The following is a 27500-nucleotide window of genomic DNA, read 5'->3' as shown; positions in this document are numbered from 1 at the left end:
CTTCTGGAGAGAGAGAGAGAGAGAGAGAGAGAGAGAGAGAGAGAGAGAGAGAGAGAGAGAGAGAGAGAGAGAGAGAGAGAGAGAGAGAGAGAGAGAGAGAGAGAGAGAGAGAGAGAGAGAGAGAGAGAGAGAGAGAGAGACTAGAGGGCGAGGCCAAGTGTATGGGGTCAAGAGCAGCAGCAACACGCGAAACCACAAAACCCTCATCAGTGATTGCAAGCCAAGCAACCACCACCACCACCACCACCACCACCACCACCACTACCCATCTTAAAAAACCCATCCACGCCACACAACCATTAACCCACTCGCTTACTCCACTAACAAACACCCTCCACCCCTGCCTCGCCTCCCTCGCCAGCTCGTCCTCCCGGAACTCACATCCTGCTTCCTTCCATCAACGAGGCAGTTTGCACGTTCGTCCGTCCACTCATGCCTCGCTACTCCAGCCACACGCGCAGTCGTGGTCAAAAGTAGATTAACCTGCCACTCTTCCCTTCCACCACTCTTCCTGCCACCGTGCTTAATCTTTTCATTGATGAGTCTTGTGATCTGATATTCTCCGAGTAAAAATTATATTCTCCGTGTACAAATTTAAGTACAGACGCATGAACAGCAGATGAGATGACGTAGGACTGAGGGGGAAACGTAAAGCACAGTAGAATTAAGTACGGCACATTCACACAGACCTCTCTTGATCATGACTGTCACCACACCAGGACCTTCCTTGGTGAGGGGAGGGTGCGAGGGAAGCAAGGGATCGCTGGCAAGGGTGTGTGTGAAAGTGAAGGGAGAAAAAGAGTGAGGGAAAGTGAGTGAGTGTTTCCTGCAGGTTTTCTTTACTCACACATAGCAGAGGGAAGTGGGTAAGTAGCAGTTGTGACACTTTCCCTCTCATTTTTGCACCCAGCATAAGAACTTCATATGCGTTACGGAAATATGCACAGCCTCAGGAAGTATCAGGTAAATTGCAGCTAATACAAAGGTACAAAACCACCAGGGGAGCCTCGAGGCAGTCCCGTGCATAGGAATTACATTCGCGCACCACGTAAGGAAGTGTAAGGTCGGAGGTGTCGCACATATAACAGTAAAATGAAAAGATATAATTCCAGTAAACAGCAAGAAGAGTAAAGGAAGCAACAATTTTGGTGATTCTAACGTTTTATCTTTGATCGTTCCCCGTGACGTCCCCTTCCGTCTGATCCCTGGCGCGGAAACACCACAACATCAGCCACCAGTCGAGGAAAGCAAGCGCACTGCACAGTACCTTGACAACACCAGCTGATTTACATTTCAACTAAATAAACGAAGACTGCGATGACAAATAATGACTTCACGACAGCACATTTGGAAGCGACCCACCTATATAGTGCAGCTTTTACTGAGAATTCCTGAGTTATTTTGTCGCGTTTGGAGTCGCAGGCTGATGGAGAGCACTTTATCATAAGGCAACTCAGAGACACAAGGATGATCACCATCGCACAAAAAGGCAGATTCAATTTAAACTAATTTCCTTACCTTCCCTTACAAGTGTGTAGGTTTTAGGCAATTTTCCCTTTAATTCTTACACAAAAACCACCGTAAAACTAATTCGTTGTGAGTTAATTTGCTGAGTACTGTTATTAAATGTACCGACTTAAAGTGAGTGGGTGGAGCAGAGATACTCACCGCGTCCTTCAAGTGGAGAGAGGCCCCTGAGGGATGCCTGCGGGGAGGTGTGGAGCGACTGGTACAGGTGCTCCATGTACGGGGGGATGCGGTAAGGAGGAGGGGGCGGGGCCGCGAGCTCCCCAGGTACGGTGGAGCCCAAGGGAGCGGCGCCCAGACGACCTCCAACCAGTGGGGGAAGCTCTAGGGCCGGGCTGCCCCCACCGATCCCCAACCTGCAGGGGAGGGAAGAAACCGTTAGACTCTGCCTATAAACACACACACACACACACACACACACACACACACACACACACACACACACACACACACACACACACACACACACACACAGGTGAGTGCCATCTCCTGCAACTAGACAGGTTTGAATGCCACTCAGGTCACCAAGATATTTTCAGTTATAGGGGCCTGCATGTCCCGCTTGAGCAAGGCAGACGATGTGGTGTTATGTGAGTGACGTCCCATTCTTGTCTTGCCCATAGATCGGCCCGTATCAGCTTAAAACTCTTCACGGGAGGATAACAAATGAGAGGCCAAGACTCCAGCATGTGATCCAGGCCATGGTGCACACACACACACACACACACACACACACACACACACACACACACACACACACACACACACACACACACACACACACACACACACACACACACACACTTTAAAGTATGCACACATTTAAACAAAATATGATGACTTGATGTTAAAAGACGAGACATTACGAGCCTGACTCAGTCCTGCTTAAACACAAATAGGTAAATATATAACAACGCAGGGAGGGAAGCAAAGACTTAGAAGTGAAGGAGGAGGAGACTGATGCGATGGCGGGATGGTGACGGATGGGCGGCGGTGGTGATGGCGGGGGCAGATCAGGGAGTCGTGAGTGATTCGTGTTTGTTTATATCGAGCAGGCTATGTGTGGGCGCCCCCTCAGGCCCCGCACGTTGCTACCACCTCCCTGCCCCCGTTGCCTCTCTGCTGCCCTTCTTCCCATCTGGACCTCATTCTGAAACACTCCTGACCGCACCTCGGCCATTTTCAATAGACTCTAATTGAAGTGACACTGGTTTTTATTTTTTTTATTTTTTTATTTATTTATTTTTTTACGGTTTTAGTGATAGATTAACCAGATTTCTACATTAACAGGATAAACGACAGATTAACCAGATTTCTACATTACTAACATGAGAAACACCCATGAAAACTTGGCTAATTATCTCTGTGGCCTTTGAAAATACTCGTGGTGAAAGAGCAGTGGGTTTCTGAATACGGGGTCTCTGTACTACACCCCTTGTGTGTCTCCTTTTCTTTTTGCCAGCCCGCCCGCCAGCCAGCCAACCAGCCAGACAGGTAGATGCATATACCATTCTGAAGATCCCGGCTGATGAAGACATTCTGTGCTTATTATTATGCCAGTATTATTATTATATCTCGTTACCCGTCAAGTTCCACCTTATCATTCCTAAGCTGAAATATCCCACGTCATCTTATAATGTTCATCTTGTATATTTCGTCATTCCGCTAATCTTCGAACTCAATCTCTCTCATTTTATTAAGGTTATGATCTTTTCCCCCCTCCAGGTTTCATTATGTTATCTTCCCTATCTTAATATTCTGTCACGTTCTCCTTTATCTGGCAATCTCGCTCGTATCTTGAACCCCCAAAAGTCGTGCTGGTGCTGCCTAGACTCGTGAAACCCACACGTCGCGTAGCTCGGGGAAAAATCGGGATTCTAATCTTGCATTCTCCTGTTTTTTTCTTTTCTTCCTTTTATTTTTTTTTTCCGTCATGGTCCCTAATGCATGTATAATCCCAGAGTGGTTCATTTACAGGCGCAGTGATAAATGAGAGATTAATGAATCACCACTTTCTTCTTCATCCTCCTCCTCCTCCTCCTTCTCCTCCTCCTCCTCCTTTCAGTACCCACCACGGAAGATAAAAACAAGAGAGAGAGAGAGAGAGAGAGAGAGAGAGAGAGAGAGAGAGAGAGAGAGAGAGAGAGAGAGAGAGAGAGAGAGAGAGAGAGAGAGAGAGAGAGAGAGAGAGAGAGAGAGAGAACTTTGGCAGCATCACATTCTTTCTAAAGCCTTCACATAACCTCATAACCTTCCCACCACCACCACCACCACCACCACCACTACCGCTGCACTGCTAATGGTGATATCCTCCTCGTCACCTCTTTCACTCCCTCCGTCACCTCTTCCTTCTCCCCTCCTACCACCACCACCATCACCACCAATACAACCATCTCCTCCTCCTCCTGCTCCTTCTTCTGTCTCCATCACTTCTTCCACCACTACCACCACCACCACCACCACCACCATTACCACCACCTCCTCCTCATCTATTAAGCACCATGATACGGCACTACCCACGCCCATTGTCTTCAGGTGACAATGGCAGATTCTTTCACTACCATCGCCGCCACCATCGCTCATGTCGCTACCACCACCACCACCACCACCATCGCCACCACCGAGGTCCTCATCACTGGTACCGCGTCTAATTCTCGTCACTCGCCACTGCACGCACCTCTCAATTACTCGTGCAGTCGCGTCAGTCTTATTATTGGTAGTATCGCCTCTGTGACTTGTGTTAATCTCCTGTCGCTTTGCTGCTGCTGATGATTACAATGACTGGCTTTGTTCGTTGGGTCTTGTTAAAGCTGGTGATGATGATGATGATGATGATGATGATGATGATGATGATGATGATGATGTTAATGTTATCACCATCACTACAACTACTACTACTACTACTACTACTACTACTACTACTACTACTACTACTACTGTTGTTTTTCTGTTCTGTGATGACTACGTAGAATCAGGACGACAGCAGCACGGTTCTTTTTCTTCCTCTTTCTCCCCGTCTCCTACTTACTACTACTACTACTACTACTACTACTACTACTACTGTTTTTCTGTTCTGCAATGACTACATAGAACCACGACGACCAGAGCGAACTACTTCTTCTTCCTCCTCCTCCTTCTCCTCCCCGTCCCCTTCCTACTACCACCACCACCACCACCACCACCACCACCACCACCACCACCACCACAACAACAACAACAACAACAACAACAACAACAACAACAACAACAACAACAACAACAACAACAACAACAACAACAACAACAATTACCACTACTACTACTACTACTACTACTACTACTACTACTACTACTACTACTACTACTACTACTACTACTAATACGACCACCACTACCACCACCAGTACACGCCGCATCACATACATTTACTAACACAAAGAACAACAATTCCTTGGGCGCCTTTTCACCGCCAAGCGACGTTTCTCTTTCTAGGCCTGCCCGCCGAAGGTCAGCTTAATTAACTGGCCGCCTTGAGAGAGAGAGAGAGAGAGAGAGAGAGAGAGAGAGAGAGAGAGAGAGAGAGAGAGAGAGAGAGAGAGAGAGAGAGAGAGAGAGAGAGAGAGAGAGAGAGAGAAGGTAGGATGCAGAGTAAATGAAACCACAATTAAAGTAAGAGAGAGCGAGAGAGAGAGAGAGCAAGAGAGAGAGAGAGACGTCCACTTACTCGAGGTCTCCACTAATTTGCGCCCACAAGAATAATGATACAACTAAACAACAACAGCAAGCACACATCAACTTTTTTGTCCCCAGCACAGCGTCTTCTCCTGCGGCGCCGCGAACCACAGCAAGCCGCAGCAAGGCGCAGCAAGGCCTCCAGTAATCGCAGAAGAGGAGGAAGAGAAGGAGGGAGAAAGGACGCAGTTGCACGTTAAACTGACGGAGAATTATTGAGTTTTGGAGAAGATATTCGTTGCGTACTCAAAATGTGTGTGTGTGTGTGTGTGTGTGTGTGTGTGTGTGTGTGTGTGTGTGTGTGTGTGTGTGTGTGTGTGTGTGTGTGTGTGTGTGTGTGTGTGTGTTTTGGGTGTGATTCCGCGTAAATGTGACAAAGGCAAAAGACAGAATTATGAGGAATGCAAAGGGGAAACAAGTGTAATTTCCCTGCTTGTGATGATGATGATGATGATGACGAAATATCACCATCACGAAGTCATGCATAATTTCCCTTCATTTCCCCCCTCACAGTCACCATCACCCCATCATCCTCTCCTCACCAGCACCCCTCCCATCCCTCGTGCTCCTCCTCCTCCTCCTCCTCCTCCTCTTCCTCCTCCTCGCCAGGTGTCTCCGGCCTGCACTGAAGAACAAACAAACAAACCGATCTCAAAATACACAGTTCCGTCGTGATGGGAAGAGAGAGAGAGAGAGAGAGAGAGAGAGAGAGAGAGAGAGAGAGAGAGAGAGAGAGAGAGAGAGAGAGAGAGAGAGATGTTGGCACCAAAATACTCCTCCCTGCTTCTCTCTCTTCCTTCCCTCCATCCCTTCATCCCCGTCACTAACTTTGAATCGCCGCCCCTTCCCTCCCATCCCTCCCTCTCACCCATCACCTCCCCATCCACCTCTGCCCCTCGCCATTTCCACGAACAAGCCTCACGTCTCCACCAAACCACCCTCACCACCACCACCACCACCACCACCACCACCATTACCCTTCACCGCCCATCATCACCTTCCCTACTTCTTAGTCTGGCCTTCCCCTTCACTCCTCCCCCCTCCTCGCCTTCCTCCCGCCCATACTAAGCAGCTGACGGCTTGTCTAATTGGGACATTAAGCCGTCTCCTCTGTATCTACTTGCACGTCGTGTTTGTACTACACACACACACACACACACACACACACACACACACACACACACACACACACACACACACACATCACGTATTCACTTTCCGTCTCCACACACACGCGAGCACACACACACACACACACACACACACACACACACACACACACACACACACACACACACACACACACACACACACAAAAGAGTAGTAAACAAACACGGGACAGAAGGTAAACATCTCTCCTGGTCGCGTTACTCGCCAACCGAGCGCCTCTCTCTGTTGGCGCACGTATAGAACAAACAAACAAACAAACAAGCAGCAAAAAAACAAGCCATGGAGGAGGATGATGAGCAATAATCCAGAGAGAAAAAAAAATAGACGAAGGAGAAGAAGTGGAAAAAAAAAACTGCAATTATCTTCTAGCAATTACTTCTCACAATGCTATCCACTATCATGATTAACACATTATACTACTGCTCTCTCTCTCTCTCTCTCTCTCTCTCTCTCTCTCTCTCTCTCTCTCTTGTTGATTTTTTCTATTTTCTTCTATCTTGTTACCTCCTTTCCTTACACTAGTCTTCGTATCTTTCCTTCCTTCCTCTCTCTCTCTCTCTCTCTCTCTCTCTCTCTCTCTCTCTCTCTCTCTCTCTCTCTCTCTCTCTCTCTCTCTCTCTCTCTCTCTTGTTTGCACTCAATCAGATCACACCACCACCACCACCACCACCACTACAGACTTGATACACACAACTCAGCACGGTCCATTCATAAACTCCTTCCCATTGTTGACACGCCGGCAGCGCCTCTCGCGGCCGCTGCTGGAACGTCGCCTGGACACACAACTTTAGGGTTTGCTCAGTAAATGTACGAGGTTTACCCAGCGGTGGATCACTCTCCCAGGACACACAGAGAAGCACGCTGGGCAAACAACGCAAGATTCACCCCATCAGGTAGCCCAAGTGGATGACGGAGAGGGGAAGGGATGAGTGGTGGGGACTGGGAAGGAGCAGGAGGAGGGGGAAGGGAAGGGGTGATGTTAGTGAGAGGAAGAATAATGAGAGAAAACGGGGCAAATTAGGTGTTAGGGAAGAGAAGGGGACGGAGGAAAAAAGAGGGGAGGAGAGAGGAGACAGTCTTGGAGGGATTGGGAAAACAGAGGGTGTGAAGGGGTGAGTGGAGGTGGTACGAGGAAGAGAAAGACAGATGAAGAGGAGGAGGAGGAGGAGGAGGAGGAGGAGGAGGAGGAGGAGGAGGAGGAGGAGGAGGAGGAGGAGGAGGAGGAGGAGGTAATGAGTGAACAGAGAACAAGAGGAAAAAAATGTTTACGTTCTAAATGCAGAGAGAGAGAGAGAGAGAGAGAGAGAGAGAGAGAGAGAGAGAGAGAGAGAGAGAGAGAGAGAGAGAGAGAGAGAGAGAGAGAGAGAGAGAGAGAGAGAGAGAGAGGGGGGGGGGCAGGGAAGGATGTGGAGGAATTAGGACACTCAAAGAAATTTACGAGTGTGTCTGTGGCTGCAATATTAAGAGCGTTCGATAACTATGTTGCTTCGGCGCTGATGAATTACCCCACTTGAGGAGGAACAGCAGGAGGAGGAGGAGGAGGAGGAGGAGGAGGAGGAGGCATACCAGTCCGTCAGTTTATCTCCTTTCTGTTTATCCGTCTTTTGTCTGTCTTCTTCGCTTATCGTCTTATCTGTTTTCTCTGTTCATGCTTTCTTTCGTCTGTTGTCTGTCAGTCTGTCTCTCCGTCGAGTGCAATACGATACACGTGCATGAGATTCTGTTTATTTCTGTACCGATCTGAGCTTGTCTGTCTACTGGTGTTTGTTGTAACTACACGTCTGGTTGTCTTCTCCGCAGCCAGCAAGCAAGCAAGGCCTTCCAGTCTGTTCCTCTCGCTGTTGATTGGTGTCCGCATGGATGTCTGCGTCTAAAATGAGCTGATGAGGCGCAGGACATGTGGTGAGACAGACACACAGACAGACAGACAGATATACAGGATTCCTCGCCACTCATCCCCATTACTCGGTGTCCCAGAAAAAGGATGACGGAGTGTCTGTCTGTCTGTCTGTCTGTCTGTCCCCCCCTCTCTCTCTCTCTCTCTCTCTCTCTCTCTCTCTCTCTCTCTCTCTCTCTCTCTCTCTCTCTCTCCTTCTGCCCCTTCCATCTATCTGCTCACCAAATGTTCCTGTAGAAGGGGGTGGATTTAATGCCCTTCTTTCACCCTTCACTTCACTCCCATCAGCAAATATCCAAGCAAAAAACGTACTGTAAAAGAATAAATAACTTTCCTTTTCTCATCCCTTCCCGTCACTGTGTCCCCAAGAATATGGCAAGAAAAAAAAAAAAAATAAAATCTCTTCTCCTTTCCCTCCTCCTCTTCCCATCACTCACTCTACATTTTTCCCTACGTCTGTTTATCATAAGCTCTGAGAGAAGGCCACGTAAGCGCACACCTGTAGAGAGCTTAGTGCAGGTGAGGGCGAGGGAAGAAGGGAGCACTGGACGCGCGGGGAGGCGGGGAGACAGGTGCGTGTGGCCGGCATTAGGCGCTTTCATTAGGCATCGTGAACTACCAAGACTGCGAGGGAGAGAGAAAAGTTGAACCGATGCTTAAAGAACACGCTAGTATCTTGTGTGATGAGTGGAAAGAGACTAGTGATGATCGTAGTGATGATAATGATGCTAATGATGGTGGTGATGATGGAGGAAGAGGAAGAGGAGGCGAGAAGGCAGAGGTGTGAGAGCAGTGAGGCATCAAGGAAGGAAGAGGCGGAACATGAAAATAAACAAATGCTGAAATGAGCTTAACCAAACACCTTCCTGGCCGTGTGTTTGTCAGTGTGTTTGTCTGTCTTTCTCTGCGTCTGTCTGTCTGCGAAATGGACGATGACAGGACGGAAAGAAACAAAGGCGTGGCGAGAGAGAGAGAGAGAGAGAGAGAGAGAGAGAGAGAGAGAGAGAGAGAGAGAGAGAGAGAGAGAGAGAGAGAGAGAGAGAGAGAGAGAGAGTTTTATAGTTATAAATAAACCTTGCATATTATTAGAGCTTTAAAATACACGTAGATATAAACACACACACACACACACACACACACACACACACACACACACACACACACACACACAGCATAACGGTTCAGTGTCTCATTCAGTCTGCGAACATCTCAATTATTTGATATCAAAGAGCCAATTCATTCCTCTCTCTCTCTCTCTCTCTCTCTCTCTCTCTCTCTCTCTCTCTCTCTCTCTCTCTCTCTCACTCTCTCTCTCTCAATACCATAATTTCTCTGTCAATATTTGCTTAAGACGTTCTCGAGTTTCTAGTTGAGCCGTGGCGAGAGAGAGAGAGAGAGAGAGAGAGAGAGAGAGAGAGAGAGAGAGAGAGAGAGAGAGAGAGAGAGAGAGAGAGAGAGAGAGAGAGAGAGAGAGAGAGAGAGAGAGAGAGAGAAGCCTTCTTCCTCCCTGCCATGAAATATTAATGACGAATGACAAAGAACAAGCCACAAGGGTATCTGTCTCTCCACATTCCCTCCGGTTCCTCCATAACTCCTATCCCTCCATTCCCCCCTCCAATTCCTCCACATCAAATCCAACCCTACCACATATGTCTAAACACTCTCCAAACTTTCCCCAACAATACCATACCTCTTCCAACTTCTCCACATCCAATGCAACCCTACCACATCTGTCCAAGAACCTCCAAACCTACCTAACCCTACCAAACCTACTTCTCCTAACCTCCCCATCCTTCCCTCCACCTCTCCTTCTCTCCCCAACCTCTACCATAGCCTCCTCCAACTCCATCATACCCTCTCTCTCTCTCTCTCTCTCTCTCTCTCTCTCTCTCTCTCTCTCTCTCTCTCTCTCTCTCTCTCTCTCTGTCCATAGCTAATGATCCGGGTGCATTTTTTTCGGCTTGTTTTGAATTGATAATCGGAAGGTAAAGTTATGCCAGGAACGGGGGGCAGGATCTGATAATGAAGCGGGGAGGAGAGGGGGAGTAGAGCTGTCAGGAAGAAGAGGAGGAGAGGGAGATGGTGAGCGAGGGAGGAATAAGTACGTAGTTAGAGTAGGCGTAGCCATGGATTGATAGGGGCGAAGGAGAGAGGGAGAGAGAGAGAGAAAGAGTTGGGAAGGAAGGAAAGAAGAGAGTGAAAGCGGAGGATGGATGGAAGGAAGAAAGGGTGGACGGGGAGGGAGGAGGAGGAGGAGGAGGAGGAGGAGGAGGAGGAGGAGGAGGAGGAGGAGGAGGAGGAGGAGGAACGAGGGTTGTCCTTAACCACATACTTTCTCCTACACACACACACACACACACACACACACACACACACACACACACACACACACACACACTATCCTTTCCTTCTCAATCTCACGACACCCAAACCACCTCCACACCACTCGAACAAAACAAAAAACGCTTCTACAACAAAGTCACTTCCCCATCTACACGTAAGGTCACCCCACAAGACCCACCAAGTCCTCTCATTACTCCCGTCCAGCCCCAGTGAACCGCCGCCTCCATCACCCAGTCCTCGCAACACACACTGAGGAGGGTTCCTTAATTAACACTGGCAAACCAAACGCCACACTCCCATTTCTTCTGTCTGTGCCTGTGCGCCTTGATCTATTCTCAAGTCTAGCTCATCGCCTTAGCATCATTACGCCTCTTGCTTAAAAATAGTTAAATGAATGAATGAATAAGTAAATGATATAAATATTTTTTTTTTTACCGTTTTGATTCCGCAAGGAGTATTTCTCAAAGGTTACCGAGATTATCATACGAATTCACAAGTGTTTCTTCAATAGATAAATAAATAGACAGATAGATAGATAAATAAATAAATGCGATTACTGATTAGTTTAAGGTCAGTATTCTTAAACGTTCTTGTCTTGTAAGGAATATTTTCAAAGACTATCGAGATTATTATACGAGTTCACAAGTGTTTTTCCTTCTCACTGTGAAGAATCTTCGTCAAACTATTACTAGAATCATGAAAACGTCCCTGAAAGATACAACTTCCACTAAAGCCTGTCAAGTGTACTCAAGGTCAAACGCCGCAACGTTTAACACTAAGACGGAGGTGTCGCGATGTATTTCCTACGGGTTACGCAAGAGTCTCGAGTGAAAACAAGGGCAAGGGAGTAGAGAAGAGGTCCCTCACAAGCGCAGGTATGAGCTCCAACGTTCACCAGTAGCTTGCATCACCTCTTCTTCGTCGGTCAGTGATGGTGATGTCAATTATTCTCGAAGTCATCACTCCATTCACAGACGCCATGATGCCACTGCAGCAAGATAAAGGCTTCCTCCAAACATCTCCCCTCATCTCTGTAGGCCGCCCGTTTATTCCTCGCCATCTCTGCAAAATTCTAATCTCATTTTTCCGTCTTGTTTTCTTTAACTATTCTTGATTTGCTGTTCTTCTCCCTCCAGTTGTACATCTCCCACCTATTCAGCACTTGACGTTTCTTGCTTTCCTTTCCTTTACTGTAGTCAAGATGCTTTAAGGATCTGTCTGTTCCCTAGTACGATGTTCCCTTCTTTCGTCTCCATGTCATACCAAGCGTTATTCTCTCCTCCTTGGGCATAAAACTCCAGATTTTTTAACTTGTAGAATGCACTGACTATGTATGTACCTTTCTTGTTTAGTGAAAAACATCCGTATCATCACTCCTTTTCCATACCATAAATCTAACGACACTGCCAACAACCTGTCAGCGGGTGGCGATGACAGGAGGACGTTTGATTAGGGGACTTCGATCACTTCCCCGCGCTACCACCGGCGACACACAGGAGCTACGGCAGAGAAGAAATAATAATAATTGTAACACTCCCTTAATGCTTCACCTCACCATCTATGTTCGTCGCACACTAATCATAATAGAACAACAGTGTCTAACATAATAATAATCATCTCCACCACAAGTCATAATTCCCTCTACCTTCCTATTCTCTCAAACACCTCCATCACACCACCTGCCTTATCTCAAACCCACGACGTACCCTCCGTCACCGCCTCCGCTAGCGTCACATCACCGCAGACACCACGACAACCACCACTACGCTCCACTTACAAGGAACAGGGGAATAAAGACGATGAGAGGGACGTCGACGGCGAAGATAACCAGAGCGAGGAAGACGAAAGTGAGGACGAGAAGGGAGACAGCCGGGAAAAAGACGCATGATGAGAGAGAAGTGAATGCAAATGAGAAAGAAGGATGAGGCTGAGGCGCGGAGGCGAATAAGGAATTAAAGAAGACGCTAGGGAGGAGGAGATGGAGGAGGATGGGGGATGGGGGAGGGGGAAGTGGAAGAGGGGTATGAAAGAAGGAAAAGAGGAGGTGGCCGAGTCGCCAGGACACAATGGAACCGCCAGCATGACAGAAGCGGCGACGCGTGAATGACCTGAGACGTGACGCTAAGAGAGAGAGAGAGAGAGAGAGAGAGAGAGAGAGAGAGAGAGAGAGAGAGAGAGAGAGAGAGAGAGAGAGAGAGAGAGAGAGAGAGAGAGAGCATAATTTTCTTCTAAGCGACATCATTACCACGCGAATCGTCAAGGAAAGATATATTCTACCACCACCACCATCACCACGACAACCACCACCACCACTACCATTACTATTACTACTACAACTACTTATATACCACCACCACCACCACGACCACCAATACCATCACGAACACTACCACCACCACCATTAATACCACCACTACCACTGACACTACCAACACACCAGTACACCGAACACACGCACACATACACACACACACACACACACACACACACACACACACACACACACACACAACATATCGCGGCCGCCGAAGCGTAGCAGGACCACATTATCAAAGCAAATTAACCACACTGACTAAACCCCCGGAACCCCGTAACTCAAGCCGCGGGGAGGAGGAGGAGGAGGAGGAGGAGGCGAGGGATTATGAAAAAGAAGAGAAAGGAGGAGGAGGAGGAGGCGAGGGATTATGAAAAAGAAGAGAAAGAGATGAGAGAACAGAAGGAGGAGGAGGAGGAGGAGGAGAGAGGAGAGAGGAGGAGGAGGAGGAGGAGGAGGAGGAGGAGGAGGAGGAGGAGGAGAAAGAGATGAAAGAACAGAAGGAGGTGGAGGAGGAAGAGAAGGCGAGGGATTATGAAAAAGAAGAGAGAGAAGAGAGGAAAGGAGAGGAGAGATGCGAGAACAGGAGGAGGAGGAGGAGAAAGAGATGAAAGAACAGGAGGAGGAGGAGGAGTAAGATGAGAATGAAGAGGAGCACGAGAAGGAGTAAGTAGAAAATTAAGATGAACTGGAGAAGTAGGAGGAGGAGGGAGAAAAAAAATAATAAGAGGAGGAGCAGAAGAAGAAGAGAGATGATAAACAAATAGAAGAGTAGGAGGAAAATCTGAGAGAGAGAGAGAGAGAGAGAGAGAGAGAGAGAGAGAGAGAGAGAGAGAGAGAGAGAGAGAGAGAGAGAGAGAGAGAGAGAGAAATCACACACACACACACACACACACACACACACACACACACACACACACACACACACACACACACACACACACACAAGAAACCAAACTGAGATGAAACTGAAAAGAAAATGAGGGAGAGACGATAATGATGTAAAAGATGACGACGAGAAGCAGCAGGAGGAGGAGGAGGAGGAGGAGGAGGAGGAGGAGGAGGAGGAGGAGGAGGAGGAGGGCCCAGAACGACCGCTGGAGTAATGGGAAAGAAGACAATAATTAGTATGTCTACCCAAAGGCTCGAGAGGATCAGAGAATTGTCTGTCGTGGGGAAGATTGCGAGGATGAGGAGGAGGAGGAGGAGGAGGAGGAGGAGGAGGAGGAGGAGGAGGAAAAATACGAAGACCAGAGCAAGGAAGGAAGGTAACAGGAGAAAGAAAAAATCAAAAGAAAAATTCAGCGAGTCAGAGAGAGAGAGAGAGAGAGAGAGAGAGAGAGAGAGAGAGAGAGAGAGAGAGAGAGAGAGAGAGAGAGAGAGAGAGAGAGAGAGAGAGAGAGAGAGAGAGAGAGAGAGCAAGGAAAAATGATACGTTACCTCACCTTCCCTTTAGTTAATCCACTCTTCTTTCTTTACTCTCCCTACTTTACTTCCTCCTCATCTTTCTTCTCCTGCTTCTATTCCCCTTCCTTTCCTTCAACTCCTTCTATCCCCTCCATTCCTTTCCCTCCCTTTCTCCTGCCTCTATCCCTCTCTTTTCTTTCCTTATCCTCTTGGTTCTATTCCTCCCTTTCTTCTCTTTCCCTTTCTCCTGCTTCTATCCTTTCCTTCCTTTACTCTCCTTCCTCTCTTGCTTCTAATCCTCCATTCATTTCCTTCTCTTGCTTCTATCCCTTCCTGTCTTTCCCTCTCCTTCTTCTATTCCTCCATTCCTTTCTTTCCCCTACTGCTTCTATTCTTTCTTCCTTCCCTTCCCTTTCTCCAGCCTCTCCTTCCCACCCCTCAGACGCGCCACGCATCCTTGCTACCCGCCCGCACGCTTGCCTGCCTCGAGCTGCCCACCACGCTCTTCTCTTGAGGACTCTATCATGATGCGCCGAAAACGCTCTGCTCGTGGAAATTTCGGGGAACAAAGGCGGCGAGGAGGCGAGGAGGCGGTGGTGGGGCGGGCCGACCTCATTACGGGGGCGGGGGCGGAGGAGGAGGAGGAGGAGGAGGAGGAGGAGTATGGTTGGGTGAAAGAGTTCAATGGAAGATGTAATAATGGTGTTGGTGCTGTAGGTGGATTGGAGTGTGGAGTGTGGAGTGGAGAGTTGAAGTTGATGTTGCTGAGTTGAGGTGGTGGTGGAGAGAGAGAGAGAGAGAGAGAGAGAGAGAGAGAGAGAGAGAGAGAGAGAGAGAGAGAGAGAGAGAGAGAGAGAGAGAGAGAGAGAGAGAGAGAGAGAGAGAGAGAGGGGGGGGGGGATAAGGAAAATAAGAGGAGGTGGAAGAGGAAGCAGCGGAGTGATCCCTACGACGATGAAAATAAACTGAAGGAAAGAAGGAAAAGGACATGAAGAACAAGAACAAAAAGAAAGAACACAGCAGAAAGCTTAAGAAGAACATCAAGAACAGTAAGGCATGGAGATAACGGTGATGAACAATGAGGGAAAAGATGGAAGAAAAAAAAAGAAGAGGGGGAGGAGGAGAGAAGTGGAAGAAAAGGTGGAGAGGGGGTGGAGGAAGAGGTGGAGGTGGAGGTGGTGGATGAAGTAATTACCGTCGGCAAAGAAGCTTCGTGCTCGTAAAAGCGCCATAAAAATTCACGAGATGGAAATGAGTTGAAAAGGCCGAGAGGGAGAGAGAGAGAGAGAGAGAGAGAGAGAGAGAGAGAGAGAGAGAGAGAGAGAGAGAGAGAGAGAGAGAGAGAGAGAGAGAGAGAGAGAGCACAAAAACAGAAACTAACACCACTCTCTCTCTCTCTCTCTCTCTCTCTCTCTCTCTCTCTCTCTCTCTCTCTTACCCACACACACATACACACACACACACACGTAAGAGAGTCATCCAGTCTTCATCACCACACTCACACATAGCAATTTGCCTCCCAGCCCTCCATGACCGCCGAGGAGAGGAGGAGGAGGAGGAGGAGGAGGAGGAGGTGTGTGCGTGTGTTGTGCCTGTGACGTGTGTGTGTGTGTGTGTGTGTGTGTGTGTGTGTGTGTGTGTGTGTGTGTGTGTGTGTGTGTGTGTGTGTGTGTGTGTGTGTGTGCGTGCGTGCGTGTCCTTAATCTTCAAAACTCGTGTGCTCATTAAAAAAGCGGAGGAGGAGGAGGAGGAGGAGGAGGAGGAGGAGGAGGAGGAGGAGGAGGAGGAGGAGGGACAGAGGGAGAAGAAAAAAGGAGAGGAGAAAAATGCAGGCAGGGATTTCTCGGGGTGGTATTGGAGGAGGAGGAGGAGGTGGAGGAGGAGGAGGAGGAGGAGGAGGAGGAGGAGGAGGATGGAGGCGGCAGACACACACAGGTACTGATTGTCGTAATTGTAAGGATGGTGTCTGAGGCTGTAATATCTCTATCTCGGAGACTCGATAACTTGATCTTGCTCTGAAGGCGGCGACGGCGGAGGGAGAGGGAGGAGAGAGGAGGGAGAGGAGGAGAAAGAGATGCGGCGGCGGTGGTTTTGGTGTCTGTGGCGATGAATTTATGTGAATAGGGATTTTATTTTGCTTCTTTTGTCAATTACTACTCTCTCTCTCTCTCTCTCTCTCTCTCTCTTGCACACACACACACACACACGTAATTAAGTGGCGGTTCTCCCTTTTTTCAATGCTCCGCGTAGTAGTAGTAGTAGTAATAGTGAGAGGAGGAGGACGCCGCACAAGTAGCAATAGTGACTGTAGATGCGATAACAAAACAGCAAAAAACAGCACAGCAACAGCGGCGTGAAAGGAGGAAGAGCAGGCAGGCAAGGCGGAGAATAGGGATGCTGTTCTTCAAACCTTACCACAGCGGGACACTTCTCTTCGGAGGGGCAGGGCGTGTTGCGGACGGCGGTGTTGGAGAAGGTGGTGCAGGGCGAGGCGGGGCGGCGGGGCGGAGGGCGTGAGGGGTCCTTGAGGGCCTGTCTCCCGGGCAGTGTTGTGGGGCACCAGCTGGAGGCTCGGCTCACCATTACTCCGCATTATCCTCTGCCGCATTCCACCCTTTTTTGGGGCCAGTCACAGGTGTAGAGTGAAGGGGAAGGTGTGTGTATGTGTCCACGTGTGTGTGTGTGTGTATGTGTGCGTGTGTGTGTGTTTAGGGTGGTAACATTTATCCGGTCAAAGGACAGGTGTTGTGCGGCACAGTGAACAGGTGTATGGCAGGGATTGTGGACTGCTGAGGCGAGTGTGTTAGGGTGAGAGGGGAGGGGTTGCTTGTTTCTCGTCACGGATGTGGGTGCATAAGGCGGTGGTGGTGGAGGAGGAGGAGGAGGAGGAGCCGTGCTGGGCGGGCTGGCGGCGACCCTCCGACGTGTGTGTGGGCTGCAGGGCTGCGGGGCTGCGGGGCCGCGGCGAGGTTCACCTCCGTTCCCTGCGGAGCGGCAGGCAGGCAACAGGTGGGCGGGACAGGCGAGCTGGGAGACTCTGCGAGGGTGGTAAATGGAGCGTCGTGTTGGTGAGGCGGTGATGGAGTCCCCGGGAACTCTGTAAACACTCCTGCCCTCCGTCGCTGTCTCGCGGTGGCTGCACTTCATCCACTAGCCGGGCCACGACTCCACTCCCTCGCACTAAGGGCGGCCACTCCTCACTGCTTCCTTGACAAAGAGACACAAACCGACACTCCAGAGGCACTCATCCGTAAGGCACTGTTTACACTGGAGGAAGGAGGCGACACGAGAGCCTAGGGCACGCGTCTCACGGCACGTTCAGGAGGGAGGCGCTGGGACACTTCTCTCGCTCGTGCTAGTTCACAAGGACGCCTCACCTGCAGCGGCAGCGGCCGTGTGCCTCCCCGGCTCCCCCACGCTCGATGGCTCAATCAGCATGTCAATAAGAGGAGCTGAAGCGGTGGTCGACGTCACTAATTGAGACGTTGAGCGCGAAGACTTCACTACCCGATCTGCTTATGCCCCGCCGCCGCCCGCTGCCAGCATGTCATCGGCATTTATATAAACTTTGTCTCCTCTAGGCTGGTAGGCGGGTCGACCACCCACTAAGTCCCTCCCACTCCACTCCACTCACTCCACACTCTTCTCCCGGCGACGGTGTTCACGAGTAGCACTGTGTTAGGCGGTGAGTGCGGTGCGGCCCGTGTGGCGGCGAGGTGGTGGTGGTCCCCCTGTGCTCGCTGCTCGGGTACTGACTGACTAGGGCAACACAAAGCCGTGCTCAGGTCGAGGACTGTCAGGGCCGCGGACCACACACACGCGGCCACCCCAGCACACGGCCGCGCGCCACCTATTTCCCGTTGCCCGCCGCTCTCGCCCACCCCACTCCGTCCCCTCCCGCGCCCTCCCTCTCTTCTCAAAGCTGCTGTGGACGTCCCCGCTTGTGCCTGCCCCTGCAATAGCCCCTAGAAGGTACCTAGCCCCCAGCAGCGAGACTGTGGAGCTCTGCCGTGCCTTCTAGACCGCCTTAGAGTGCCCCCTCAAAACGAAACTTAGTGGAGTGGCTGAGGCCGGAGACTCCTCCCACACTGCGCTCACCGCCACCCAGCGCGGGACCACCACACACAGCGGCCGCCGAGACCCGCAGTGCTGCTGGCCGCTCTGGCAGGTATTTCCCAGCTTCAGGTGTGTAGGGCGGCAGGTGTGGCGGAGGCTGGCCCATCAGGAGGCAACCCTCATCCACACCTCCGTTCATTGGTCAGCCTCGTCAGCCACTGCCAGGCTTCCCTTCCGTGACGTCACACACATCAGGCAAATGGAATTATCAGGTGCATAACGAGCGTCCAATGGGAGTGCTCGTTACATGGGGTTTAAGGGACAAGTCGCGTGTGACCAATGGGAGGAGTCATTACATCGGCTGTGTCCAATGAGTGAATGTGTCTAAGTTGACGCTAATGCGAGGAACCAATGAGATTTCACCTGTCAAAACACTCGCTGATATGCCTGTAATACTGACCCCGGAGACACCGCCGGCTCTCGGGGGCGGCGGCCAATCACAGACGTCAATATAAATTAACATTCAGCGCTCGCCGCACTCAGACATTTTGCAACATTAGCGACGAGGCGGCGACCCGGTGCCTGGACGCCCCTCGGCCCCGCCACGCACTCCGGGGGAAGGACCCTCGCCAATCAGAGGAACGGATAATCGCAACTCCAGCCCATCAGCGTCCCGCTTGATCGCTGGCCCACGCTGTCACAACTCCGGCTAATCACAACGCCAGCCCATCAGGACCCGGGATAATCTCGCCTCCAGTCCATCACAACTCTAATCACAACTCCAACCAGCCGGTCACAAATTACTCACAACTGCAGGAGCTCGTAACCCTGAGGCGAGGCAATGCTAATGATATGAATAGGAAGAATAAGAATAAGAAACACAACTAAGTGATACAGTAGAATATTATCAACACCACCATCAACAGAAAACGTAAACAAGGAGGGAAGAAGAGTTACGTGACTACAAGGGTGCTCGAGGTAAGACAGACTTACATGCGAGATGAGAGGCAGAGAGACAAGAACAGCGGTGAGTGTCAGTGACGCAGGTGTGTTCCCCGCTGCAGGTGTGGCGTGGGCCTGACTGACTGACTGACGCGATGCACAGATAGGAAAGCAGTAAGATAAAGATAAGCAGCTAGATAGGACAGGTAATTGAAATAGTAGAAATGTGTGTGTGTGTGTGTGTGTGTGTGTGTGTGTGTGTGTGTGTGTGTGTGTGTGTGTGTGTGTGTGTGTGTGTGTGTGTGTGTGTGTGTGTGTGTGTGTGTGTGTGTGTGTGTGTGTGTGTGTGTGTGTGTGTGAGAGAGAGAGAGAGAGAGAGAGTTAACGTCCCTGATTAATTAAAATTTACCGTGGCAGCTCCATAGATCTTAAGACTGATACCATTATAACTTACCCGAGGGACAAAGATAAGAATAATAATGGCAATAATAATAGTAGTAGTAGTAGTAGTAGTAGTAGTAGTAGTGGTAGTAGAATGAAAAATATATATGAAAAAAAAAATAAGAATGATGACAAACAACAAAAAGAAGAGCACTGAGTGAGTGAGAGAAAAAGAAAAAAAAGAGAGAGGGGACGGAGGGGTGGCCAGATTGAGATGTTAGGCGAGATAAAAACAAAACAAAGTGAAAAGAGAACGAACGCAAGAATATGGAAAAAAGTCAGATGAAAATAATTGCAGCAGCCGAGAGAGAGAGAGAGAGAGAGAGAGAGAGAGAGAGAGAGAGAGAGAGAGAGAGAGAGAGAGAGAGAGAGAGAGAGAGAGAGAGAGAAGATAAAGAGAGAAGCAAGAACTGAAAGGAGGAGGAGGAGGAGGAGGAGGAGGAGGAGGAGGAGGAGGAGGAGGAGGAGGAGGAGGAGGAGGAGAAGGCGCGGCAGATACACTCATCTCCTACGCCATCAACAAAGCAATCATCTGGGCTTGGTGTTCGTCTGCTTGCCACCCACCCTGACTTCGGCTCCACCACCACCACCACCACCACCACCACCACCGCCACCACCACCACCACTCTCTTTCCAAGGCGGTAGGTGAGACTTCTTTACCTTTGCCCATTGTACTATTAGGGAAGAAGGAAGAAGAGTAGGAGGAGGAGGTGGAAGAGGTAGAAAAAGGAAGTTTAAGAAAGTTATGATGAATGTGGGTATGTACAGGGTATAATGTGTGTGTGTGTGTGTGTGTGTGTGTGTGTGTGTGTGTGTGTGTGTGTGTGTGTGTGTGTGTGAGGGGAGGACGGTCAACGGTGGGTGAAAGTGGTAAATGAGATGTTGACAGGGATGAGTGATGCGTTGATTCTGGTGGTGTGGTAATGGTGGTGGTGGTGGTGGTGGTGGTGGTGGTGGTGGTGCTGGTGGTGGTCGTAGTGTGAAGTGTATTGATACTATGTTGAAAATTATGATGATGATGGTAGTAGTAACAGAAGTAGTAGTAGTAGTAGTAGTAGTAGTAGTAGTAGTAGTAGTAGTAGTAGTAGTAGTAGTAGTAGTTTCTCTCTCTCTCTCTCTCTCTCTCTCTCTCTCTCTCTCTCTCTCTCTCTCTCTCTCTCTACTGATGCATCCAAGTTTCCAGAGGGATTTTAACGTACTGGAAAGACCAATCCAGACCGTTCCAGTCTTCCAGGAGCCTTCTATGCGAAGGGAAAAGTGATCTCTCTCTCTCTCTCTCTCTCTCTCTCTCTCTCTCTCTCTCTCTCTCTCTCTCTCTCTCTCTCTCTCTCATATCTCTTATTTGATCTTTATTGTTACTTAGCATTCATATCGTTATCTGAATAATGTTTGTCTATCTGTCTGCTTTTACATAATTTAGTCTTCTTTATGCTTATTCCTCTGCTTCTGCCTACATTTATCTGTTTTATTCTCTCTCTCTCTCTCTCTCTCTCTCTCTCTCTCTCTCTCTCTCTCTCTCTCTCTCTCTCTCTCTCTCTCTCTCTCTCTCTCTCTCTCTCTCTCTCTGATATAGACGTAACCGAACCAACTCATGACTTCATATGTCTGTCTGTCTCAATAAACTAAAGATCAGCTGCTTAATAAATGTCTGGCGCTCCTATTGGTACAGCTGTGGCCGGGAGGGGGACGGGAGGGGTGGGGGGAGAGACGAGAGGTGGGGAAGGAAGGGGAGAGGGATGACGTGGGGAGAAGGGAGTGAGAGTGGCGGGGTGGGGGAGTAGAAGCATATGATGTAGAAAGAAAGTGGGAAATGTGGGAGAAAGGAGGAGGAGGAGGAGGAGGAGGATTACATTAGATTACATTAGATAACAAACAGCAACAAACGTTCAGATGCTTTTGAGATTAGTTAGGGACACGTTCTAACTGACTACTTGTCGAGAAAGATGGATACTGTCATAGTAGGAAGAGGAAGGCAAGGAGGAACAGGAAGAGGAAAAGAGAAAGAAGCAGAAGAAATAAACAGATCAGGAGAGGAGAAACTGGATAATGCATAACAGAGGAAAACGAAGCAAGGCGATACTCAAGAAAACGTGAAGAAAACGAGAAAGAGAAGAACGGTAAGACGAGCAAAGTGAGACGAAACAGCGAACATCTGATAAAAACGGGGAAGACTGAACAGAGAGTAAGAAGATCACAAATTTAATGTCTAAGGGAATTGAGTAATGGCAGTGAGAGAGACATGAAGGGGGAGGGACATAAAATACTATATGGGGACATTTGAAGGGAACGGGAGTGATGTAAGGATGGTCAGCGAGAGGAATGGGGAGACAAGTGGGGAAATGGTGAGGAATTAAGGAAGAGTGGGGAAGGATGGGGAAGAAATTAAGTAAAGGACATGATTGAAGGAGAGAAACAAGTTAAGAGGATGGAGGGAAAAGGGGGAAGGAGGGTCTGGGGAGGACATAAAAAATGGATTTTATGATAGATGGAAGGTTTAGGTATGGATAGAGTTGGAGACGGTTGGGGAAGGGTTGGGGAAGGTTGGGGATGTTTTATGGGGATTTGATAGGGTCGGGGAAGGCTGGGGAAGGCTGGAAAAGAGTAGGAAACACTGGGGAGGAGTAGGGAGGTTCATGGGAGACTGGGGAGGGTTGGAAAGAATTGGGGAGGGATAGCAAACATTGGGAAGGACTGGGGAAGGATTGGAGAAGGCTGGGGAGGAGTGGGGAAGAAGGAGTACAGCTAGTTTTTTGTGCTATGAGTATGAATCAATGCTGACACACACACACACACACACACACACACACACACACACACACACACACACACACACACACACACACACACACACACACACAAAGACTGCCAGTGATACGCTCGAGTGAGAAGAGAGGAGAGAGAGAGAGTCGGCACGCAGTTAAATCAAGACGTCGAAGAAATAAATAAACAAACAATAAACATGGGAGGATAATAAAGCGAGCGAGCGAGGCGGGGATAAACAAACAAACGGGCAGCCCAATTGATCCCCATTATCCCCAAAGAAAATAAATACCCACGCCTGTCAACAAATAATAGAGATAACAATGAGATATGCGCGCGAGGAAAGACACACACACAAACACACACAAACACGGGAGATGCGGCGATGTGCGGCGTGCAGTACTTTTAGCCACTCTCTTCAGGAAGGACGCGAGCACAGGGGCGCCTCCCAAACTACGGAAATCGCCCTCCAATTCGAACTCTCTGGTCTGTCTTCTATAGTTACCTTTGGTGCGTGGCAAAATAGCAGGTAGTTTTTTTTTTTTTTTCCTTCTTTTTGTTTCCTTGGCACACCAGCAATAAATATGAGAGGGGGGAAAATAAAGCGCCAAAATCTTACGGAAAAGTATAATTAAGAAACAAACGAACGCGAATCAATAGCAAAAAGGCAACAGATGAACCTCAATAATGAAGTCGCTAATGAATCTCAATAATGGACTCACTAATGAACACCAGCACGGCACATCACACACAGTCCTACGAAACATAATAACACAAAATTAGAAATGCACCTGTAAAAAAAACACAAATCAACGATAACAACAGTAAAGAGAATAATGGCAATCAGTAACAAAACGCCACTAAAAAAATAAAGAAAGGTTACTAGCTAATAATACTTACACTTTTAATTTCCCCGGGGCAGTTCTTTCTATGCAGAGCGAACCGGATGCTGAAGATTCACCAAACACGTCTTACATTCTGGAGTCGTCACAGAGCGCCAATTATGAAACCAATACTATAATTATCGTACATCGAGGAAACGATACTCAAAAAAAAAAAAAGAGAAAAAATATATATATAAAAAAAATAACATAAAAAGATAAAGGAATGGGGAAAAGTCATCAACATATCCCAAATAAAGACATGAAGCATAAAAAAATGATCGCATATTACAGCATTAAGTTACGTGAAAGTATTCCTCCACCATTTTCTCCCGTGTTATTATTTAATTTTTATTTTTCTATACCTTTCATTTTTCCACATTCCCAAGAAGCGCAGGCATCCCAGCAGTCCTTCCCTTGCTGCCTGCTGGTGGTGCCCCGCGTGTGTGTGTACTGGTGTTCTTGGTGCATTACGATTCACAGTAAATCATAAGAACAATAGAAGAAAAAGTACAATGAAAACACACACAAAAAAAAGGTAGACTTCGTTATTCTCATTTGACAGTGCTGCATGTGGTAAGTATTGGCCATAACTTAACATATTACAAAAGAAACGATTTCATTCGGTTTAATTGTAATATACTGCAGGAAAATTTCGAGTATAAATTGTTACGTTACCAAATTTTCAAGCGACCCGGGAAACTAAAGACGATAACTGATCTCTCCCTAAATCTTTATTCATACACGATCACTATTCAGTCGCCGAGGATAGGGTCAAGAGGGCGAAGGAAAAGAAGTTATTTGCGGGGTCGAAGCGACGACCGAGGAGAGAGAGAGAGAGAGAGAGAGAGAGAGAGAGAGAGAGAGAGAGAGAGAGAGAGAGAGAGAGAGAGAGAGAGAGAGAGAGAGAGAGAGAGAGAGAGAGAGAGAGAGAGAGAGAGAGAGAGAGAGAGAGAGAGAGAGAGAGAGAGAGAGAGAGAGAGAGAGAGAGAGAGAGAGAGAGAGAGAGAGAGACGACGAAGCGAAGGGCACGCGATGAGTTGGCCCAGGGAACGAACGAGCTGCGCCAGGACCAAGTGACCAGAACGAGAACGAATTGACAAAAGAATAATTATGTACTAAGTGAAGCGATGATAGAGGGGCCGAGCGACACGGAGATAAAAAAGGAAAAAAAAACGAAACGAGGTAGTTAAGGCGACAAGATCCAATAGGAAAGGAGGTGATCGTGAGACATATTAACTGAAAAGCAGGTGACCGCAAGTGGGATTTGAGAGGCTGGTCAAAAGGAGAGGACCAGAGAGAAGTGGAAGCGGGATGACCACGAGCGAGAAAGGAGAGAAGAGGTAAGGAGATGTGAGAGGAGACAGGAGGAGGGACGAGGAGGAGGAGAGGAGGGATGGGGACGAGTTGACAAGGGAACGAGGCAGGCGGGGGAAGGTAGGAAGGAGGGAGGGGAGTAGGGAGCGGCGGTGGGGGAGGAGGAGAAGGGGACGAGAGGAACAGAAAGGAGGGACAAGTGCGCTAATTAGAGGGAGGAGGTGACCCTGGGAGACCCTCAAGGAGTGACCCAGCGTGACCCCGCCAGCCGCGATAATTGACCAACGACAGCCCAGGGAGAGAGAGAGAGAGAGAGAGAGAGAGAGAGAGAGAGAGAGAGAGAGAGAGAGAGAGAGAGAGAGAGAGAGAGAGAGAGAGAGAGAACATAATATGAGCATTCCCGAGAGCCTTAGAGCGGGCGAGTGAGTGACCTGGCCGGGGCGGTGGTGGTAAGGGCGACCGTAAGCCCTTCTCTCTACCTTAATTGACCCTTAGCGAGGCGTCGCGAGGGGTGGCGGCGAGTCCTGGCGGCGGAGGAGCAGGCGGCGGGAAAGTCACCCTTGCGGCGCCCCAGCACATGGTCGACCCATCATCCTCTTCAGATTATCATGCGAATTACACGTTCTGACAGAGTGGGGTGGCCAGGCACGAGGGGCGCAACCCACCGCCGCCTCGCCCGCGCCAACACCCACCCAAAGGACGCCAGTGCGGAAGGGCGGGAGTCGCTGTGTGAGGCGTGGCACGGAGGGTTGAGTCTCATGCGGTGGACGTTCGCGGAAAATTGAGAGAGAGTAAATCAGGCGTTGGGACTGTCATCAGCAGCCCTGTGACTTACCTTGGCCCGGCCCTGACCCACTAATACTGCACCTCCCCCCCACCCATCCATCCAGAGAGAGAGAGAGAGAGAGAGAGAGAGAGAGAGAGAGAGAGAGAGAGAGAGAGAGAGAGAGAGAGAGAGAGAGAGCATTATGTTTTCTCTCCCGTTTCTTCCTGTCCCTCCTCGTCCTTCAGGTGGAGGTGTGAGAGGAGGAATGCGTACCTGACCCAGCCTCACCTGTCCCTCCCAAGGTGTGACCCTTTAACGACACGTCTGTTCGTGTGACCTTCCCGGCACCCCCGCAGCGACCTATTTGTGCCACGGGGAGGGGAAGGAATGTCTCTCTCTCTCTCTCTCTCTCTCTCTCTCTCTCTCTCTCTCTCTCTCTCTCTCTCTCTCTCTCTCTCTCTAAACTATCATTAAAAACAAATAAAGGGAAGAAACTACAGTGATGCATGGATGTCTGGCGTGCATAATACAAATATTCCACCATCCATCGCTGAACTAACGACACGATAAATTAAAAGAATGAACTGCAAAAAAAAAAGATTCCTGATACAACACACGGAAATAAACACACAATAGTTATATCGACGATCGTATTTCTTTTTTATGGACAGGTATTTTTTTGTTACGGTAAGTGATAGATATGAGAGATTATCAAGGTCGGTCTCTCTCTCTCTCTCTCTCTCTCTCTCTCTCTCTCTCTCTCTCTCTCTCTCTCTCTCTCTCTCTCTCTCTCGTGAACCCAGCGCGGCGCACCAGGATACGTTCTCGTGGGGTTCCTCACCTTCCGTCCAAGAGGATTAAGCCCCACTTAGAAGGACTGGACCCTTTGTTGAAAATCCTCTCAGGGGCTCGCAGGTGAAAGCGTGGGTGTGTGGAGGTGAGTGGAGAATACGTAGAGGGTCTGGAGGAGGAGGAGGAGGAGGAGGAGGAGGAGGAGGAGGAGGAGGAGGAGGAGGAGGAGGAGGAGGAGGAGAGGAATGATGATGTCAAACGAGTATGTGATATAGAGGAAGTTCAAAATATGCATCTTGCCGGAGAGCGAACACGTGGAATGTCATTTACTTCCATCACAGGAGAGAGGAATTTCCAGTGTGAGAAGAACATACGAACGGTAGACCAATGGAAGCCAGAGTTTCAGGACCGTTCGTCTGTCTGTCGGCAAACTTTTCTACTGGGGAAGGGACACTATATAACGAAGGCGTGACTGTGTAGTTCGTACCGCGGCTTACCTGGTGCTGGCTGGCTCACCTGTACACCACCACCGCACTCATCACTCACCTGCGGGGAGAGAGAAGAAAACATTTAACCACTGTCCTTACGAAAAAAGAAAAAAAAAAACATGAGTACCCGCCTTCTCTCCCTCTCCCTCTTTCTCTCTCTAGCTACATACTTACTCACCTACACATTTATCACCTTGAATCCACCGCCACCACACCGCCGCCGCCACCGCCGCCAACAATTCAAACCAGCGCGTGACAGCTCAGAGGAGGCGCCGCCGCGGCATGCGTTTATATGCCCGCATGTGGTGCAGGAGAGGGGGAGGGGTGGATTAAGAGAGAGAGAGAGAGAGAGAGAGAGAGAGAGAGAGAGAGAGAGAGAGAGAGAGAGAGAGAGAGAGAGAGAGAGAGAGAGAGAGAGAGAGAGAGAGAGAGAGAGAGAGAGAGAGAGAAAGGTAGGTCAGTCAAAAGATAAAGAGGCGAGTTAAAAGGACAAGCAAAGAGGCAAATAAGACGCAAGGGCTGAAAGAATGTGGGGAAAGTGAAGGAAAGGAGCCTCTGTTAGCGGGGTGTTGGGGGAAGAATGGGTGACGGAGGGGGTGCGGGTGGGGGCTGAGCAGAAGGATGGGGGGAGAAAATGAACAAATGTAGGAGGAGGAATTGTTGAGGAAGGGAGCGTGACAGAGAGATG

General features: G+C 49.2%; 1 protein-coding gene across 1 annotated transcript in view; it reads right to left on the bottom strand.

Moving 5' to 3' along the window:
* LOC135096724 (zinc finger protein GLI2-like) overlaps positions 1–27500 on the bottom strand; it is a 159029-nt gene that overhangs the window by 48502 nt on the left and 83027 nt on the right. The window contains exon 3 of the mRNA XM_063998459.1: positions 1669–1883. Coding sequence (XP_063854529.1) covers positions 1669–1883 — 215 coding nt within the window. The remainder of the gene's footprint in view (positions 1–1668; positions 1884–27500) is intronic.

The sequence above is a fragment of the Scylla paramamosain genome, chromosome 3 (genome assembly GCF_035594125.1).
Source record: "Scylla paramamosain isolate STU-SP2022 chromosome 3, ASM3559412v1, whole genome shotgun sequence".
Taxonomy (NCBI): domain Eukaryota; kingdom Metazoa; phylum Arthropoda; class Malacostraca; order Decapoda; family Portunidae; genus Scylla; species Scylla paramamosain.
This window is presented reverse-complemented; position numbering and strand designations above follow the sequence as displayed.